The sequence below is a fragment of the Mustelus asterias genome, chromosome 3, assembly GCF_964213995.1.
Source record: "Mustelus asterias chromosome 3, sMusAst1.hap1.1, whole genome shotgun sequence".
In the NCBI taxonomy this organism is placed as follows: Eukaryota; Metazoa; Chordata; class Chondrichthyes; order Carcharhiniformes; family Triakidae; genus Mustelus; species Mustelus asterias.
Window position 1 is genome coordinate 89,902,778 of NC_135803.1, and position 20,316 is coordinate 89,923,093.

General features: G+C 46.6%; 1 protein-coding gene across 1 annotated transcript in view; it reads right to left on the reverse strand.

The window, feature by feature from the left end:
* cacna2d2a (calcium channel, voltage-dependent, alpha 2/delta subunit 2a) overlaps positions 1–20,316 on the reverse strand; it is a 1,197,503-nt gene that overhangs the window by 27,025 nt on the left and 1,150,162 nt on the right. Inside the window, exons 33-36 of the mRNA XM_078209320.1 lie at positions 15,424–15,476; positions 14,317–14,372; positions 11,940–12,063; positions 9,171–9,280 (exon numbers count right to left, since the gene is read on the reverse strand). Coding sequence (XP_078065446.1) covers positions 9,171–9,280; positions 11,940–12,063; positions 14,317–14,372; positions 15,424–15,476 — 343 coding nt within the window. The remainder of the gene's footprint in view (positions 1–9,170; positions 9,281–11,939; positions 12,064–14,316; positions 14,373–15,423; positions 15,477–20,316) is intronic.

The following is a 20,316-nucleotide window of genomic DNA, read 5'->3' on the forward strand; positions in this document are numbered from 1 at the left end:
ATATATTTACAGAAAAGTAGTCCAGATCTGGTAACGGCTTCTCATTTGATTCAGCTTTTTGAAAAAGATATGAAAAACATGCAAAATGAGTATGAATCTCAATTCAAACAGATTGAGAATGAAGCAACCGAGTTGGGTCGAAAATGTGATATTAATACGGAATCCAAGCAGCACAGAGAAGGTAAAAGAAAAAGATTCCATGAAGAAATTGCAGAGGATGAAGGAATATTTGATGCCCGGAAGAACTTCATAGTTGAATCCTACTTAGTGTTCTTAGATTCTGTTATAAATAGCACAAGTAAAAGATTTGATCATTTTAAAAATGTGGCTTCCAAATTTAGTGGTTTAGATCCAAAGCATTTTGACAACACAGATAATGTGAACAGATTAGAATTTTTAGCAGACACGTACTCAGACGTCATCGACAGTCAAACTGAAATCGTACAAGAGTTTCTTTCATTCAAAGACATGTACAAAGAGATAATGAGCACTAGCAGTAAGGCTAATTCAAGTGTCGAGAAACTGACCATCAACAATGTACTAAAATTCATGATCGCCAATGACATGTGTTCCATTTATCCTAACCTATCCACATTGTACCACATTTTTCTGACCTTACCAATAACTAGCGCAGTTGCAGAACGATCCTTTAGCCGGCTCCAACACAAAGTCCTACCTTCGTCCTACAATGGGCGAGGATAGATTGTCTGGGTTAGCTTTGGTCTCCACTGAAAGACAGTTGGCTACTGAGGTAGATTATAATAAAGTAATAGATAACTTTGCTAGAATGAAGCCTAGACGAACGAGGCTGTTGTAGTTGCTTCATACTTTTTTCATATTGCTTCGTTTTGTTTTCATTTTACGTTTAAAATGTAAAATAATTAAATAACACGTGTTTTTATTATGTTTTGATTTTAAATACAAAATAAACATGTGTAATGAATTTAAAATTATTTGGTATGCATTGTGGCGACTTTTTTATGTGCTCGCTCCCCCTAACTTTAGAACCTGGCTACGCGAGGGGCCTATGGGGTGGGGTGGGGCCCTTAACTGAGTGTTAGCCAGGCTGCTCTCTGCAGCCATTGTGCTGTTCCTCTGGGGTGGGACATTTAGCTGAGTGCTGGCCAGGCTGCTGTCTGCAGCCACTTTGTTCTGGCTGTGGGGTGTGGTGAGGGACTGGACTTAGTGCTGAGGTTTTACGGAGGTGGGGATAAGTGCACCGTGTGTTGCTTGAGGGCTCATCAGTTCAAGCAGCTTGTGCTCCAAGCAGGGGTGCTCAGGTTAACATAGACACTCATACTGCATGTACTCTGCAGCGAATGGGAACTCATCATGTGATTATTAGGAGTCATTCCCTGCATCGTGCAACACATGCCTGGAAGGCAATGCTGTAGTTGCACTCATGGCAATGGCTCAAGGGGGTGTAATGGCCACGCCCGCACACCAACCTGCACACTCTCCCTGCCAGCCGTGTTCACGATGCCAATGACACCTACTGTACAGAATGGATCTCAGACCGATTGACCTCAACGGGTAACCTTTGTCCCCGACGAGCCATCCTGGCAGCCTGGACTGGCTGAGGAGGAGGAAGTGACCCAGGAGGTGGAAGGCATGGGGACATCCCTGGGCTCTTTGAAGGCCAGCCCAGGCTGCCGGGATGGCTCGTCAGGGACAAAGGTTACCCGTTGAGGTCATGATGATGCCTGTGCAGAGGCCCGAGACCAAGGCGGAGACCCGTTATAATGAGGCCCACACTGCCACCCAGTCCGTGGTAGAGCGGTGCATAAGCCTGCTGAAAATGTGGTTCCACTACCTGGACCGCTCTGGGGGTGCCCTGCAGATGACCCTGTGCATGCCTCACATACCATAATTGTGTGCTTCATCCTACACAACATCGCACACCAGAGGGGAGATCAGCTGGTGGAGGAGGAGGAAGAGGAGTGACGACAGGATGAAGTGGACATCCTGCCACATGAGGTGCCAGAGGATGGAGGGCATGTGGCGACAGCAGGTGCCCGGCAGGGCTAAGCAGCAAGGGAGGCCCTGATAGCAGCCCGCTTTACATAGCTTGTGCTGTGCAGTGTGGGGGCTGCTCCAAACACACTTCCACCACACCCCAGGAGCCACTGCAGCTGCCACACTCCCCACAACCCCAAACTGGCCCCTCAACCCACATGACCCTTCCCTTTCCCCACCCCTCTCATCTCAACCCCCTCCCATCCTTCCCCATCTTCTCCCATCCCACCACCCCATCCCCGAGAAACATCACAACTGGTTAAAAGGTCTGGACTGGCACTGGTAGCGAGTCTTTGGTGAAGGCTGGAGGATGGTGATGACTTGCTGTGAGACACACTGGGATCGTGCCCCTGGTGCCACTCAAGTCTGACTCCTACCTTTTCTCCGAATGCACAGTGCTACCTGGGCCCACATAGCAGTAAAGGTCGGGAACACAAGTGTGTGGGGCAATGGATCGGGAGCGCCTTTGGGGGGGGTGGGGGGGCATGACAGGGGGCCCTGTTTGACTAAGGGTCCAGTGGATGGTGGGGAAAGTAGGGCAGGCAGTCTGTAACATTTGGCTGAGTTTTGCACAGCACAGCAGTCAGCACCTCGATGCATAGGATTGGGGAACACTCAGCTCTGTGGGGGGAGAATCAGAGAAAGATTTGTCACTGCTGTGAGGGGCAAATAACAGTTTATTGTGCTCTTAACATTTAACAAAACCTAACCCTGACTACTGCTGACCATCACTCATGCCCTCTTAGTGAAACTGCAACTTTCTAATCTTGTGTGGCCTACTGCTTCTTCTAGGTGCTCTCCCAGGATGCACGTCGGAGATGGTGTCCAGCTGTGATCCACGCCTGTTGTCTGTGATGCCCTTGGTGGTCGAGACCCAGCTGACCTGAGGATGACACTGATATTTCTGTGCCACTCTGTTCATCCAGCTGGCCCTGTGATGCTCCGGTGTGAAGATGGGGGGAATTGGAAGGTCTTGGGACATCCGGAGTATCCTGGGTGGAAGGCCCCGGCGTGGGCTCAATCCCTTCCTCTTTCCTCAGGGTGCCCAGAGGCCCTGGGGACGCCAGGGTATCTGGACTGAGCTCCTGAAGCTCCAGTGACACCTGGCTCTGCCAGTCCTACAGGCCCAGATGCGTCTGCCCTATGGTCTATGATCTCTCAGCCCTGGCCCTCTGAGACTCAGACAAGCTCTGGAACCCCTCTGCTACAATATTCTGTGAGCAAGCCAGGCTCTGGAGCCTCTCAGCATTAGCCCTCTGAGACTGGGCTAAGTTGTCAAGACCCACAGCCACGGCCTGCTGTTTCCAGAATGCCAGCGAGAGTCCCAGCCATGGTCAACAGCGTCTCAAATGCCCCTGACACTCATGGCCACAGACTGATGTGCCTCCTGGATGCCAGCGACACCCTTTGCCATGGTCCACTGTGTCTCCAAGATGGCCTAGACCCTGTCACCCATGATCCCTGACCCAGACTTTTCACTGCGGATGCTATCCTTGCAGTGTTGGCCTGGTTCCCAAACTGTGCCGGCACCACCTCCTGTGACAGCTCTCTGACTCCTCTAAACAGTTTTGCAGTCGCAGCATGGTTGCTGACAACCCATCCACAACTCCCCAGATTTTCTGATGCATATCCACCAGCTTCGGAACGAATGAACCCTGAGGCCTGGTATCTGGCGTTGGCCAGCTGATTCCTCGCCTCTGGCAGACTTCCATGTGCCCAAGTCTTCGCATGAGCCTGCCTCCACTTGATGTGCATCAGCAGGTGTGATATGCTCAAGTAAGTGACCCAGAAGCCTCAACACTAAAATAACCCACCGTAGTGATAGTCCCTGTGTTGGTGGGATGTATGGTTGATGCGTGTGCCAAATCACTCGTGCTGTCCTTAGAGGAACCTTCAGGGCCTCCTTCTGAGGTGTCCTCCGAGGTGTCCTGGAGAGTTTCTTCAGAGCAGTGGAAGGGGTGCCGCCGACACCCGAAGGACTGATGCATCAGGGTCCAGGACTGTAACACACATTAGGGGGAGGGAATGCAGCCCGCGCAGCATAGCACTTACTTCAAAGACGACTTAGGAAGACGGTAAAGCTGATGCTCACTTGCATGCCGGATGCTGACCTGTCTGTCGGTCACCAGTCTAGGCGTTGATTCTCCCCCTGCCAGCTCCAGGTCACACTGCTCGCAGACCATCAGTTGCCGCAGCTCAGGCACACCGTCACCAGTCTATGCCCTCTCTTGCCGGTTGTGTTCGCTTTTCTCCTGTGGGGAAATAAGCAGGATTGAAAACATGGATATATTGAAATGCATGGGGTGCTACGTGTGCCTGAGTTTTGGAGAGTGTGTTGGCCTTTTCAGGGAAAAGGGTCACCACTGGGGAGTGCTGATCGAGGGGAGGGAGGGGTTGGAATCAGTTCTTGGGGGGGGTAGTGCTGTTACACAGAAAATAAGAGCAGGAGGAGGCTATTTGGCTTTTCGAGCCTGCTCTGCCATTCATCACATTCATGGCTGATCGTCCAACTCAATAGTCTAATCCTGCTTTCTCCACATAACCTTTGATCCCATTCGCCCCAAGTGCTGTATCCAGCCGCCTCTTGAATACATTCAATGTTTTGGTATCAACTATTTCCTGTGGTAATTAATTCCACAGGTTCACCACTCCTTGGGTGAAGAAAAGTCTCCTCACCTCCATCCTAAATGGTCTACCCTGTATCCTCAGACTGTGACCCCTGGTTCTGGACACCCCCATTATCGGGAACATCCTTCCTGCATCTACCCTGTCTAGTCCTGTTAGAATTTTATAAGTCTCCATGAGATCCCCCCTCATTCGTCTGAACTCCAATGAAAACAATCCTAACTTAGTCAATCTCTCCTCGTACATCAGTCCCGCCATCCCCGGAATCAGCCTGGTAAACCTTTGCTGCACTCCCTCGAGAACAAGAACATCCTTCCTCAGAAAAAGAGACCAAAACTGCACACAATATTCTAGGTGCAGCTGCACCAACATCCTGTATAAATGCAACAACACATCCCTGCTTCTGTACTCGAAACCTCTCGCAATGAAGGCCAACATACCACTTGCCTTCATTACCACCTGCTGCACTTGACCTTCAGCGAGTGGTGCACAAAGATACTCAGGTCTCGCTACACACTCCCCTCTCCCAATTTACAGCCATTCAGGTAGTAATCTGCCTTCTTGTTTTTGCTTTCAAAGTGAATACCCTCACACTTATGTTGTTGGATGCCCTTCAGGTGTCTGAGCATGGTTTGACATGTTTAGCCCAGCATACGTGCAGGTTTCAGAATGGGATGCAACTCACCCTTGCTGCCCGAAGAAGGTTGTTCAGTTTCTTCTGACACTGTTCCCCGGACCAAGGTATCAGGATCCTGGCATTAGCTGCAGCTCCCACCTCCTGCACAATGCCTTTGCAGCGTGACCCCTTGGGTGACAGCACTGACTGGAGAACAGCAGCTGGCGCCTCTCCTCCACTGTGTCCAGCAGATGGGCCTGGTCAGCCTCGGAGAACCTCAGGGCAGGTTTCTTTCCAGCCATCTTCCTGGCATGACTGGCTGCGTGTCCATTATTGAAGCTTATATACATACAACTCTGGCTTGTTAGGGGACTTACATTCCCTTTTGTCTATGACATCTTGGTCAATTACAAATCCCTTCCCCCATCCATCACTAACAGTATAAATATCATCCTATTGTCTTTAGCTCTGATGAAGGGTCATCCAGAAGCGAAACGTTGGCTCCATTCTCTCTCCACAGATTACTTCTGACCCCAAGATGAGCTTCTGGCCACACATCCACACCATCACTAAGACCATTTATTTCACCCCCAGAATACTTCTCAAACTTCATCCTCATCTCAGTTTATCTGCTGTTGAAATCCTTTTCCTTGCCTGTATTATCTCTAGACCTGATTACTCCAAAGTAGTCCTACTGGATTCCTATGTTCTACCCTCTCTATTGTTAAGGTCATTTAAATCTCTGCTGCCCATGTCCTAATTCACAGCAATTCCCTCTAATCCATCTCCTCTGTGTTCGTTGATGTACCTTGGCTCCTGGTCAATCAATATCTTGCTTTTAATATTCGTATCCTTGTTTTAAAATCTCTGCATGGCCTTAACTCTGTAGTATAAGGGTCTGGCACATAAAGGGTTAACATGGGACTGAGTACAGTACCATCCACATAGTGATGTAAGAGAACACATGACTACACCCAGGGGTGCGTAGAAGTAAACATGGAGACAGCTCTTAGCTTGGACCTTTCCCATACCTGTGTATATAGTTTCTATTAGTTAATAAATATTTGTTGTTGAACTACCTAAGAATATTTTAATCATGCCATCATGCAGAGTGGTTAGCACTGCTGCAGCAGGTGAATTTCAGGTGATTGTGTGGAGTTTGCACATTCTCCCTGTGTTTGCATGAGTTTCCTCCCAGTGCTCTGGTTTCCTCCCACAGTCCAAAGATGTGCAGGTTAGGTAGATTGGCCGTGCTAAATTGCCCCTTAGTGTCCCTAAATGTGTAGGTTAGGTGGATTAGCAGGGTAAATACGTGGGACTGCAGGGATAGGGCCTGGGTGGGATGCTCTGTTGGAGAGTCGGTGCAGACCCAATGGACCGAGTGGCCTCTTTCTGCACTACAGGGATTCTATGATTCTATCATTGGCTGTTGCGTTGGCTCTATAGCTCTGAAGTTGGCTCCCTATGTCTCTCCGCCTCTTTTTCTCTCCTTCCTCCTTTAAGGTGCATCTTAAAACTAACCTCTTTGATCAAGTTTTTAGTCATCTGGTTTAATATTTCCTTATGTAGCTCGGTGTCAAATTTTGTTCCATGACACTTCTGTAAAGTGCCTTGGGACATTTTATATTATCAAAAGCAAGATACAAATATACGTCTTTGCTTTTTTTATTACTATTACTGAATCTCCCACCGTCATCATCCTGGGGACTAGCCTTATAAATCATGTGGATACAAAAGCAGTTCAGAGACTGGGAACTCTATAATGGTTGATTCATCTCCCAACTCCTGAAAACCTGTCCATATTCTACAAGGTAGAAGCCAGGAGTGTGTGAACATAGGAACATTCGAATTAGGAGCAGGAGTAAGCCTGGAATATTCTCTGTTTGCCTGGATGAGTGCAGCTCCATCAACATTCAAGAAGCTTGACACCATCACTTCTAAATGATAACCATCCTGTCTTGGAAATTCCGGTATATCACTGTTCTTTCCCTGTTATTGGGTCAAAATCCTGGAATTTCCTTCTAACAGCACTTTGGGTGTACTTACATCACATAAGTGTCAGCTTTTCAAGAAGATAGCTTACAACTACCTTCTCCATGTCAATTAATGATGACCAAAAATGCTGGCCTGACAATTGACAATTCCAGTGAATGATTGAAATAAAACAGGTCACTGGAATCCACTCACACCAGGTCACTGAAGTCTCCTTACACAAGATCATTGGAACCTTCTCACACCAGATCATAGGAACATCCTCATGCCTGATCACTGGAACCTCCTCACACCAGGTCACTGGAACCCCCATACCAGGTCACTGGAACATCCCTCATTAGATCATTGGAACCTCCTCAGACTAGGTCACTGGAACTTCATTACATTAGGTCATTGAAATTACTACATACCAGATTGTGGTCCCTGCTCACACCATATCGTGGAAACCTCCTTACACCAGATCACTGGAATGTCATCACATAAGAACATGGAACCTCCTCACACCAGAGCAATGGAACCTTATCACATGAGATGACTGGAACCTCCTTACCCCATTGCATAGAACCCCCTCACATCTGATCACTGGAGCATCCTCACAACAGATCAGAGGTACCTCCTCACACCAGATCACTGGATTCCCCACACCTGGTTACTAGATGCTCCTCACACCAGAGCAATGGAACATGCTCACACTAGGTCACTGGTACTTCATCAATTAGATCACAAGAATCCTCTCACACCAGATCACTGGAACCTCCTCATACCAAATCGCTGGTCCCTACTTACACTAGTTCACTGGAACTTCCACACGCTATGTCACTGGAACCTCCTTACACCAGTTCACAGGAACCTCTTCACACCCGATCACTGGAACCTCCTCACACCAGATTGCTGGTCCCTGATCACACCGGATCACTGGAACCTCCTTACACTAGATCACTGGAACCTCCTAACACCAGATCACTGGAACCTCCTCACACAAGATTACTGGAACTCTATCACACAAGATGATTTGAACCCCATCGTATCAGGTCACTGGAACCCCTACAACAGGTCACCACTGGTCTCTGCTCACATGAGGTTATTGGAGCCTCCTCACACAAGATCATGAAACTTCCTCATGTGAGATCACAGAACCTCCTCACACCAGAAACTGGATACCCCATGCCGGTCACCAGGAACCCCTCACACCAGACCACTGGAACTTCCTCACACCAGATCACGGGAATCCCCACACCTGGTCACTGGAACCGCCTCACACCAGATCAATTGACACACACACACTGACACACATATCTCTGGAAATCCCTCAAACTCGATCACTGGAACCCCCATAAACACAATCACTGGAATCTCCTCAAACTAGTTCAGTGGAACCTTCTTACAGCAGGTCACTGGAACTTCTTCATACTAGGCTCTGCAACCCTCTCACGCCAGGTCACTGGACCCTCATCACACTTGGTCACTGGAACCACCTTACGTCATATCACGGAACCTCCTCACCCAAGATCACAGAACCTCCTCATACTAGGTCACTGGAACCTCATGATACCAGATTGCTGGTCCCAGATCACACTGGATCATTGGAACCACATTACATCAGATCACTGGAACCTCCTCACACAAGAACATGGAACGTCCTCACACAAGATCACTGGAACTCTATGATAGGGGATGACTGGCATCAGATTATTGGAACACTGCAATGGTCACCGGACTCCTCACACCAGATCAGTGGAATATCACCACACCAGGTCACTGGAATCCCCTCATACTATATCAGTGGAACCTCCTCAAACTTGTTCACTGGAACCTTCTTATATGAGGTCACTGGAACTTCCACACACCAGGCATCCTTGAACAGTAGATAATACTATGAGCAATCTGTGGAGCATTGTAAAGATATTTAATGACAGGATACATCGCACTTCGGCCTGAATCAGTTTGCTTCGATCACACTGACTGCAGGTTAGCTTTTCTGCGACCACGAAGAGAAGGTTGGTGTTGGCTAATCTCTGTGCATGGTAAAACCTGTGACAAGACAAAAAGAGTTACTGACAGGCTGCCCTGGTAGTACTGATACAGCCACACATGAAAAACATGTGAAACCAGAGTGTATCAGACCCAATTCTGACAAAATCTTTGTCACATTTAAAACCTAACAAGTTTCTGAGGCAATTTAAGATATAAAGGTTGAGAGTTCCATTCTCAGAGATGCATATGTGGCACAATGGATGATTTTCTTGAATTAAAAGTAAAATCTTTTGGATTTCTTGATATGTGAAGTACTGCTTCAGTGATCACTGGAATTCCTTCCTAAATTACCACACCAGATAGTGATGAATCTCGGGCATATGGGGTGGCACAAATTGGATTCTTACTGTCAGGTAGTCCTTAAAACATGTCAAATTGTAATCGTAAAATTGAGCTAAAGTGGTCATTGTGGCAAAACAGCTTCTCTGCACAGGTTTCAGTGGAGAACCGTTAAGATGTTTGCTCCTTCAGAGGGCCAGCAATGGGCACAATGTTCTCTTCCTGTCTTGACTATTCTATTATTCTACATTGCCCAGAGTATGGAGCAGCAATTCTTCCGTTCATGAGCAATGGCTCCACTTGCCTTTCCCTTAAGACAATTTTCTCCCCTTCTATTTAGAGTGTTAGATGGATATTTGACTCTGGGGGCATCACAGCCAAACCCAATCCTATTCTCACTTGATGTGCACATGTACGTACTTGACTCTCCCTGTCCCTCTCTCTCAGCCAAGAAGCACTGAGGTTAAATGCAGCATTCTTTTTCTGACCTCAGTTGGGTTTCGGTAACTTAGTACAGATGAGAAGTCAAACCTGGGATTTTCTGGCTGCTCAAGTTCAATCAACAAGGTGGCCCCTTTGTTCACTGGGCTAGTGGGGAAGCTAAAATTGTTTTGTTTTGTTTTCGCCAAGGAGAGGGACAATGTTTTTAAGGATGAGAATGGGATACAGGCTGATAGGCTGGAGGAGGTAGATGTTCTGAGGGAAGGTGTATTAGCAATTTTGAAAAACCTGAGGGTTGATAAGTCCCCTGGGCCAGATGGGATATATCCTAGGATTCTTTGGGAGGCAAGGGATGAGATTGCAGAGCCTTTGGCTTTGATCTTTGGGTCCTCACTGTCCACAGGGATAGTGCCAGAGGACTGGAGAGTGGCGAATGTTGTTCCTCTGTTCAAGAAAGGAAATAGGAATGACCCTGGTAATTATAGGCCGGTTAGTCTTACTTCGGTGGTCGGTAAGTTAATGGAAAAGGTCCTGAGGGATAGGATTTATGACCATTTGGAAAGATGCAGCTTAATCCGTGATAGTCAGCACGGATTTGTGAAGGGTAAGTCTTGCCTCACAAATTTGATTGAATTCTTTGAGGAGGTATATAAGTGTGTAGATGAAGGTAGAGCAGTTGATGTCATATACATGGATTTTAGTAAGGCGTTTGATAAAGTTCCCCATGTTAGGCTCATGAAGAAAGTAAGGAGGTGTGGGATAGAGGGAAATTTGGCCGATTGGATAAGTAACTGGCTATCTCTTGGAAGACAGAGGGTGGTGGTGGATGGAAAATTTTCAGACTGGAGACCAGTTACCAGCGGTGTACCACAGGGATCAGTGCTGGGTCCTCTGCTATTTGTGATTTTTATCAATGACTTGTAGGAGGGGGCTGAAGGGTGGGTCAGTAAATTTGCTGATGACACCAAGATTGGTGGAGTAGTGGATGAGGTGGAGGGCTGTTGTAGGCTGCAAAGAGACATTGATAGGATGCAAAGCTGGGCCAAAAAATGGCAGATGGAGTTTAACACTGATAAGTGAGAGGTGATTCATTTTGGTAGGACAAATTTGAATGCCGATTACACGGTCAATGGCAGGGTTCTGAGGAATGTGGAGGAACAGAGAGATCTTGGGGTTCATATCCACAGATCTCTGAAGGTTGCCACTCAAGTGGATAGAGCCGTGAAGAAGGCCTATAGTGTGTTAGCGTTTATTAACAGGGGGTTGGAGTTTGAGAGCCGTGGGGTTATGCTGCAACTGTACAGGACCTTGGTGAGACCACATTTGGAATATTGTGTGCAGTTCTGGTCACCTCACTATAAGAAGGATGTGGAAGCATTGGAGAGAGTGCAGAGGAGATTTACCAGGATGCTGCCTGGTTTGGAGGGTAGGTCTTATGAGGAAAGGTTGAGGGAGCTAGGGCTTTTCTCTTTAGAGCGGAGGAGGATGAGAGGCGACTTAATAGAGGTTTATAAGATGATGAGGGGGATGGATAGAGTGGACGTTCAGAGACTATTTCCTCGGGTGAATGTAGCTGTTACTCGGGGGCATAACTATAAGGTTCATGGTGGGAGATATAGGAGGGATGTCTGAGGTAGGTTCTTTACTCAGAGAGTGGTGGGGTGTGGAATGGACTGCCTGCTGTGATAGTGGAGTCAGACACTTTAGGAAATTTCAAGCGGTTATTGGATAGGCACATGGAGCACACCAGAATGATAGGGAGTGGGATAGCTTGATCTTGGTTTCGGACAAAGCTCGGCACAACATCGAGGGCCGAAGGGGCTGTACTATGCTGTACTGTTCTATGTTGTGACTTATCTTCACGTTCCTTTCTTTTAAAGTTAGGTTTGGTTCAATGGGAGTTGCCATTGACTATTTCCTTGTGTCAGTTGCCAACCTGGAGCAGTTGCTGCAGTCAATTAAGTTGCTGTAGGATCTACTGTTGTTGCCAAAATAGTATTGTGTCTGCTTGGTGACACAGCTCGTCTCTTTCAGTTCAACACCATCTGCGAATGTATCATCTAGTAACAAAGGAACATGGAGAATTAAGAGAATCATGCTGGCAATCGATTGAAATTCAGTAACATCAGTAGCAGCAAACAATATTGAGTAATGGAACAGCAAGAAGCCTCACAACACAAGGTTAAAGTCCAACAGGTTTATTTGGAATCACGAGCTTTCGGAGCGCTGCTCCTTCTTCAGGTGAGTGAAGAGGTGGGTTCACAAACACGGCATATATTGGCAATTGCAAGATAATGGTTGGAATGCGAATCTTTATAGGTACAGACAGTGCGAGTGGCGAGAGGGATAATCACAGGTTAAAGAGGTGTGAATTGTCTCAAACCAGGACAGTTAGTAGGATTTCGCAAGCCCAGGCCAAATGGTGGGGGTTACATGTAGTGTGACATGAATCCAAGATCCTGGTTGAGGATGTCCTCATGCATGTGGAATTTGACTATCAGTTTCTGCTTGGCAATTCTGTGTTGTCATGTGTCTTGAACGCCGCCTTGGAGAACACTTACCTGAAGATTGGAGGCTGAATGCCCTTTACTGCTGAAGTGTTCCCCGACCGGAAGGGAACGCTCCTGCCTGTTGATTGTCGCGCGGTGTCCGTTCATCTGTTGTCGTAGCATCTGCATGGTCTCGCCGATGTAGCACGCCTTGGGACATCCTTTCCTGCAGCACATGAGGTAGTACCAACCTTTTAAAGTTAGGTTTGACATTTGAAGTAGATTCCACCTCATACGCTGCAGCTAAGGATGTCCTGAGGCGTGGTACATCAGCAAGACCATGCAGACGCTATGACTACGGATGAACGGATACTACGTGCCAATCACCAGGCAGGAGTGTTCCCTTCCAGTCAGGGAACACTTCAACAGTCAGGGGCATTCAGCCTCCGGTCTTCGGGTAAGCGTTCTCCAAGGCGGCCTTCAAGACACACAACGCAGAATTACCGAGCAGAAACTGATAGCCATGTTTCGCGTGCATGAGGACAGCCTCAAACAGGATCTTGGGTTCATGTCACACTACATGTAACCTCCACCATTTGGCCTGGGCTTGTGAAATCCTACTAACTGCCCTGGCTTGAGACAATTCACACCTCTTTAACCTGTGATTATCCCTCTCTCCATTCGCATTGTCTGTATCTGTAAAGCCTTGATTACCTGAAAAGGCTCACATTCCAACCATAATCTTGCAATTGTGTCTCTGCGTATAGATGCCCTGTTTGTGAACCCACCTCTCCACTCACCTGATGAAGGAGCAACACCCCAAAAGCTCGTGATTCCAAATAAACCTGGTGTTGTGAGACGTCTTACTGTGCCCACCCCAGTCCAACGCTGGCATCTCCACGCAATGGAATTAATGTATTACTGTTAAGATCTGAAGACTGATCTTGCTGCTACATTTATTGTGATCTGGACCTGGCTTGTATTTTCAGGTTAAATGGCCCCAAGTCACTCACTGGTCCCAACCTGATGGGGAAGCATCATGACAGGCCTCAACTGGCAGCAATCTGGTTGAGGCTTTTTGTATTTGTCAAATGAGAAATAAATCTTCCCCCAACCCAGTCCAACCCTGTCCTTATCTCCCTCGTCAATGCCCAACCCACCCTCCCTGCGCATCTCTCATCTCCAATGCCCAACCCTAGGCTGATTATTAGTAACTTTGGATTCTGCCTGTTTGCTGCAACCACACCACCGCTTCACCAACCTCCCACCACCACCCCCTTCATTTCTTCAATTGGAGAAGGGCTGAATATAGATTCTATGGTTCTATCTCTTCAGGGTGACCCACCAGCGATACAAGAAGAAACTAAGGCAGAAAGGGTGGGAACACCAACTCACACCTCAGCTGGGTGGCAGCCCTTTGCACTCTGCCCCTCCCCCTCCTCCTTGAGGAAGCACTGAGAATCCCAGGGAATCATAAAGGAGTCAATCATGGAATAATTATTCTCTGAGCATAAATCCAAAGAAACTGGGCCCTCTAATGGGAGAACTGTGTACTGGCTTATGTCACACGTAGCAACTGGTCTAAATAAAAATCAATTAATTACATGATATGACCCATAGCTCTAGACAGTGACATCAGAGAAATGTTGTAAGAGAAACATCATTGTCGTAAGTGCAGGAAAGCAGTGTTTTTAAGGTGGATATTCAAATTTTCATTAATTGATGGGAGTATCCAAAGTAGACATGAACTGGGGCCTAATTGATCTGTTTAATTTTCCTTCCTAGATAGTACCTCATTCAAAGAGACACATCAGAGACTCGTACCTGCTTGGAAGCTGAGTTGTAAGGTAAGAGCATACAACAACTGTTGTAATAAAGACCTGGAAGAATAAATCAAAGCACAATCATTAATTGAAGATCTGATACATGATTAATAATAGAAATTGAAGAATCGAAAGCTGAGACATTCTCTGGCATTATAGATTCTAGTTTAGTGGTTTTGCTATGTAAACACATAATTTTCTAAAAGCTGCACCAACATCGCCCAGTGTGGGAGTTTCCTGTTCATGAATTTACATTGGAAATACTTCCTCTCAAGCTAAATAATACAAAAAAGTGGTAACTAAGGAGTTTTCTTCCAACAGTCCATGTGCAACCTAGAGGAATTGTGATTCTAGCCATTTAAATATCAGTTTTTCATTTAGAGGGGAATAAGTGTACAATCAGCTCTGGAATGGAAGTGTTGAAGCTTTTGTTTCCAAAGATCTTTTGTGACAATCTGGCTGATGAAATTGGGTCTTTACTTTGAAGTTGGGTAATAGCAGCTCTGTGAAAGGGAAAATGTTTCAATTATAAATTTAAGATAATTCTTAATGCAAGGCATAATTAGGAGATAACACTCATACCTCATAAGGCCTTGGATCTGCCTTTGACTCATTGCCACAAAACTAGGATCACTTGCAATGTTACACAGGGACAACATTGACTCACTCTGCAGCAAAATATTTGGGGGCGAGGGAAGGACTCTGGACTAGTAATCCAGGGACTCAGGCTAATGCTCTAGGAACATGGCAGCTGGTGGAACTTTAGTTCAGCTAATGAATCTGGAATTGAAAGCTATTCTCAGCAATGATGATCACTAAACTATCATTGATTGTTGTAAAAACTAATCTGGTTCACTAATGTCCTTAAGGGTAAGAAACCTGCCATTCTTACCCAGTCTGACCTTTATGTGACTCCAGACCCACAGCAATGTGATTGACTCTTAATTGCCCTCTGAATTGACCTAAGAAGCTACTCAGTTCAAGGGCAATTAGGGATGGGCAACAAAGGGATGCCCACGCATCCCATGAAATAATGAAAAAAAACCTCTGGGGATTCTCACATTTCCTTAGCAGTGAGACAGTGTTAAAGACAGGAATGTTATCTTACCAGGCAGCAGCTGAGGTCCACCATGCTAGGTTCAGCAAATCGGCAACTGTAGGCTTAAGTAAAACAAAAAGAACATGTCAGAAGTTTTCATCAGTCGAAAGATATAGTCCCAACCTTTCTGCTACCTTTTAAGGAGCAAAGTCCTGATCGATGGCAGTTGGAATATATTTTTAGTGGAATATATTTTTCCTAAACTCTATCAGGTAAAGACCTGGAAACAGGAAGTAGTGGTAAATGCTTGTTTTTTGGATTAGAAGAAATTCTCCAGGAACTGGGACCATTGAATTTTATAATAAATATTAGTGACTTGGACTGGGGGAATTGAAGAGCTTCCCTGAACAGAAGCTAATGCTGCAGGCATGTCTCTAATAGTTTCTTTAAGCATTTGCTGCAAAGAGATTGGAGAATTGGGGAACCAGGATTCCTTCTTGCTTTACACTGCTGTTACCTCAAAGGCATCAGGTAGTTAACCCTAGGCACAAACATCTCCAACCATGCCATCATGCAGTAGACACAGGAGTTTGACAAACTTGTTCAGACATCCGAGCTTGGAGAGCAAGTGCCTTGGACCAGATCAACACACTCACAAGCTTTAGTCAGGTCGATAAACAGCGTAAGAGGGTGTCCAGGGTGGTTTAATAGGATCCTTGTGAGGATGTTTCCTGTGCTTGAGAGAAGACTTATTTTTTGGTATTTGCACATGCATTACTGGATTCTTTCCATTTCCAGATGCTGACTATGTTGATATTCCTGAGATCCCGTGGAACATTTTCCTAATTCTAAATACTGGCTGCAAGTTTATTAACAGTTTGTACTATTGAACTTTCAAATCTCTGCTGGAATGGTGTATGGGCCTTTGCCTTGTGTGGTTGATTTGATTGTTTTCATCACCTCTTCAATAGAAGACGAAAGCTCTTCAATCCCGCCAGACTTTGTGCCTCCTGCAGACTCACAGAGGCAGTAATCAGAGTTTCTGTATACAGATGACTGTGCCCGAGCTGCCCACAACAAGGGAAACATCCAGACTGACAAACAAATTCTTGAGTGCTACTGAAAACATTTTTCTCCAAATTAGCGTCTCCAAGACTCACATTATGTTTCAGCCAGCACCAGGCAACCGTGATGAAGCACCAGACATAATCATTGATGGCATCAGTCTGAAGATTGAAGAAAAATCCTCAAACTTCTTCAGAGCAGACTACCTCTCTTGGGAAAACAGTGCAGCTGAATGGCCCACATGGAGGCAAACACTGTGATTTGGTTCAGCATGGCTTTAAGGACTCATAACATCCAACAGGCCCTGAGGAGGGCCGGGCATAGAACAATTGCACAAATTCCCCCAAGTACCAACAACAATATGACCTGCCAGTTATGTGGACTTCTATGCTGATCCTGCATTGGATTCAGTCATGAGAGGACCCACGGAAGACCCACTACAGCTTGGACACAAGCAAACAAAGAGGAGTCTACCACCCAGTATATAGGGCACAATTTCATAATTCTGCATATGACGGTATTTAGAAGAATAATGAACGTGTTTCAAGAGAACATAGACAGGCTGGTGGAACGGGCGCTATCTGTCAGATTAAATTTAGCACAGAAAATAGTGATACCTTTTGGTAGGAAAGTAGAGAAGCAATCTAAAGGATACAATTCTAAAGGGGGCCAGAGCAATGGGACCTGGAAGTGTATGTGCACAAATCATTGAAGGTGGCAGGGCAGATTGAGAAAGTGGTTAAGAAAGCCTTAATAAGGGTTTTATAGATAGAGACATAAAGTAGCAAAGAAAGAAAATTATGATGAAACTTTATAAAACACTGGTTTGGACACAACTGGAGTTCTGTGTCCAATTCTGGGCACTGCACTTTAGGAAGGATGTAAAGGTGCAGAAAAGATTTAAGGGAATGGTTCCAGTGATCATGAACTTCAGTTAGATGGATAGGCAGGAGAAAGTGTGGTTGTTCTGTTTAGAGAATAGGAACAAAGAACAATACAGCACAGGAACAGGCCCTTCGGCCCTCCAAGCCCGCGCCACTCCCTGGTCCAAACTAGACCATTCTTTTGTATTCCTCCATTCCCACTCCGTTCATGTGGCTATCTAGATAAGTCGTAAATGTTCCCAGTGTGCCCGCCTCCACCACCTTGCCTGGCAGCACATTCCAGGCCCCCACCACCCTCTGTGTAAAATATGTCCTTCTGATATCCGTGTTAAACCTCCCCCCCACTCATCTTGAACCTATGACCTCTCGTGAACGTCACCACCGACCTGGGAAAAAGCTTCCCACCGTTCACTCTATTTATGCCTTTCATAATTTTATACACCTCTATTAGGTCTCCCCTCATCCTCCGTCTTTCCAGTGAGAACAACCCAGTTTACCCAATCTCTCCTCATAACTAAGCCCCTCCATACCAGGCAACATCGTGGTAAACCTCCTCTGCACTCTCTCTAAAGCCTCCACTTCCTTCTGGTAGTGTGGCGACCAGAACTGGATGCAGTATTCCAAATGCGGCCGAACCAGGAGTTTGAGAGAAGATTTGATTCAGCAGTTAGAATCATATGGAGTCTGGACAAAATAAACAGAGAGAAGCTGTTCCCTTTAGTGGAAGGACTGAGAACCAGAGGGCCCAATTTTGCCATCGTGTTGCGCCCGTTTTTGGGCGCAAAAACTTGGTAAAGTTGGGCATGAGGTGAGTAGCGCGATCTGCGCCCGCCCCTTTACCAAGGCCCGAAAATGGCTGTGATCAGGACTGCGCCCAAAACGGAAGCAACAGCAAGTTAAATGCATTTGCATGCATTTAAATTGACTTAGTGGCTGTTTGCCCAACTTTACCGGCACTTCTCCCTTTACCACCACATTCGCCCAATCAGAATCGGCGCGAAACAGTCATGCTGCACATCAGTCCGATTTGGACACTCCAGTTAGTGAGGAGGTAAGTGTCGAGCGTCCGATGGCTCTCTGCTTGAGATCGGTGGTGGTGGTGATGGAGGGAGGAGGGGGCGGGGGGGGGGCGGGGGGGAGGGATCCACTGCCAGTCTGCTTGAGATCAGTGGGGGTGGGGAAGGGGGATCCGCTGCCACTCTGCCAGAGATCGGAGGGGGTGAAAGGAGGTCCACTGCCACTCTACCTGAGATTGGTGGGGGGGGAAGGGAGAGGGTGGATCACTCTGCCTGAAATCGGTGGGGGGGGGAAGGTGGGGAGGGGAAGGGGAGGGAGGGGCCCGCGATCGGTCTGGGTGGTAGGGGGGTGAGGGGATAAGGGGGTCAGTAATATTGTGGAGCTGGGCAATGACTGCGCGGCCAAATTCCTCTTCAATTTGATTCTCAAGTTTGCTGATGACACCACCGTAGTGGGTTGAATCTCAAACAATGACGAAACAGAGTACAGGAATGAGATAGAGAATCTGGTGAAATGGTGCGGCAACAATAATCTCTCCCTCAATGTCAACAAAATGAAGGAGATTGTCATCAACTTCAGGAAGCGAAAAGGAGAACATGCCCCTGTCTACATCAATGGGGACGAAGTAGAAAGGGTCGAGAGCTTCAAGGTTTTAGGTGTCCAGATCAACCTGTCCTAGTCCCCCCATGCTGACACTATAGTTAAGAAAGCCCACCAACGCTTCTACTTTCTCAGAAGACTAAGGAAATTTGGCATGTCTGCTACGACTCTCACCAACCTTTACAGATGCACCATAGAAAGCATTCTTTCTGATTGTATCACAGCTTGGTATGGCTTCTGCTCTGCCCAAGACCGCAAGGAGCTACAAAAGGTCGTGGATGCAGCCCAATCTATCACGCAAACCAACCTCCCATCCATTGACTCTGTCTACACTTCCCGCTGCCTCAGCAAAGCAGCCAGCATAATTAAGGACTCCACGCACCTCGGACATTCTCTCTTTCACCTTCTTCCTTCGGGAAAAAGATGCAAAAGTCTGAGGTCACGTACCAACCGACTCAAGAACAGCTTCTTCCCTGCTACTGTCAGACTTTTGAATGGACTTACCTTGCATTAAGTTGATCTTTCTCTACACCCTAGCTATGACTGTAACACTACATTCTCCACTCTCTCATTTGCTTCTCTATGAACGGTATGTTTTGTCCGTATAGCACGCAAGAAACAATACTTTTCACGGTATGTTAATATATGTGACAATAATATATCAAATCAAATCAAATGTCTGTGGGGACCAGCAGGGGGCATTATCTGGCCCGGGAGGGATGTGGCAGGGAAACGATATTTCATCATTTTTTTCTGCGCATGCGCAGTTGGAGGCACCAATCAGAGCTGCAGGGTTTCGGGCGCGTTAAGCCCCACCCACAGGCTTGTGCAGCGCGATTTGGAATCACTGATATTTTTGCAGGCAGAGTGCGAATGGGGGCGCCTGAGAATGGGTCTAAAAGTCGAATCTGAAACACTCCCAGTTTCAAGTCCTCCCAGCATCAAGTCCTCCCAGCACTTAGAATCAAAATGGTAAAATAGGGCCCAGAGAATACTGATTCAACAAGAGTGGCAAAAGAACCAAAGGGACATGAGGAGACTCGTTTTATGTGAAGATTGGTTACAGTCTGGGATGTTATGCCTTAGATTATGGTGGAGGTACAGCCAACCGTGTCAAAAGGGAATTAGATAAGTACTTCAGCTGAAAGAATGTGTAGGCTGTAGGGAAAGGCAAGGGACTGGGATCAGCAAAATTTTCCCTTGTAGAGGGCTAGCATAGATTCAGCAGGCCGAATGATCTCTTTCTGTGCATTGTCCACATTTGTTTTTCTTTCCAAGCTTATTGTACTATCTATATATATCTCAATCATTATCTTAAACTTTATTATATTGTAATAGTGACTCTCCAGATGTTCTCCCACACCTACTTGTCTGGTTTACTTCCCATTAGTTCAGC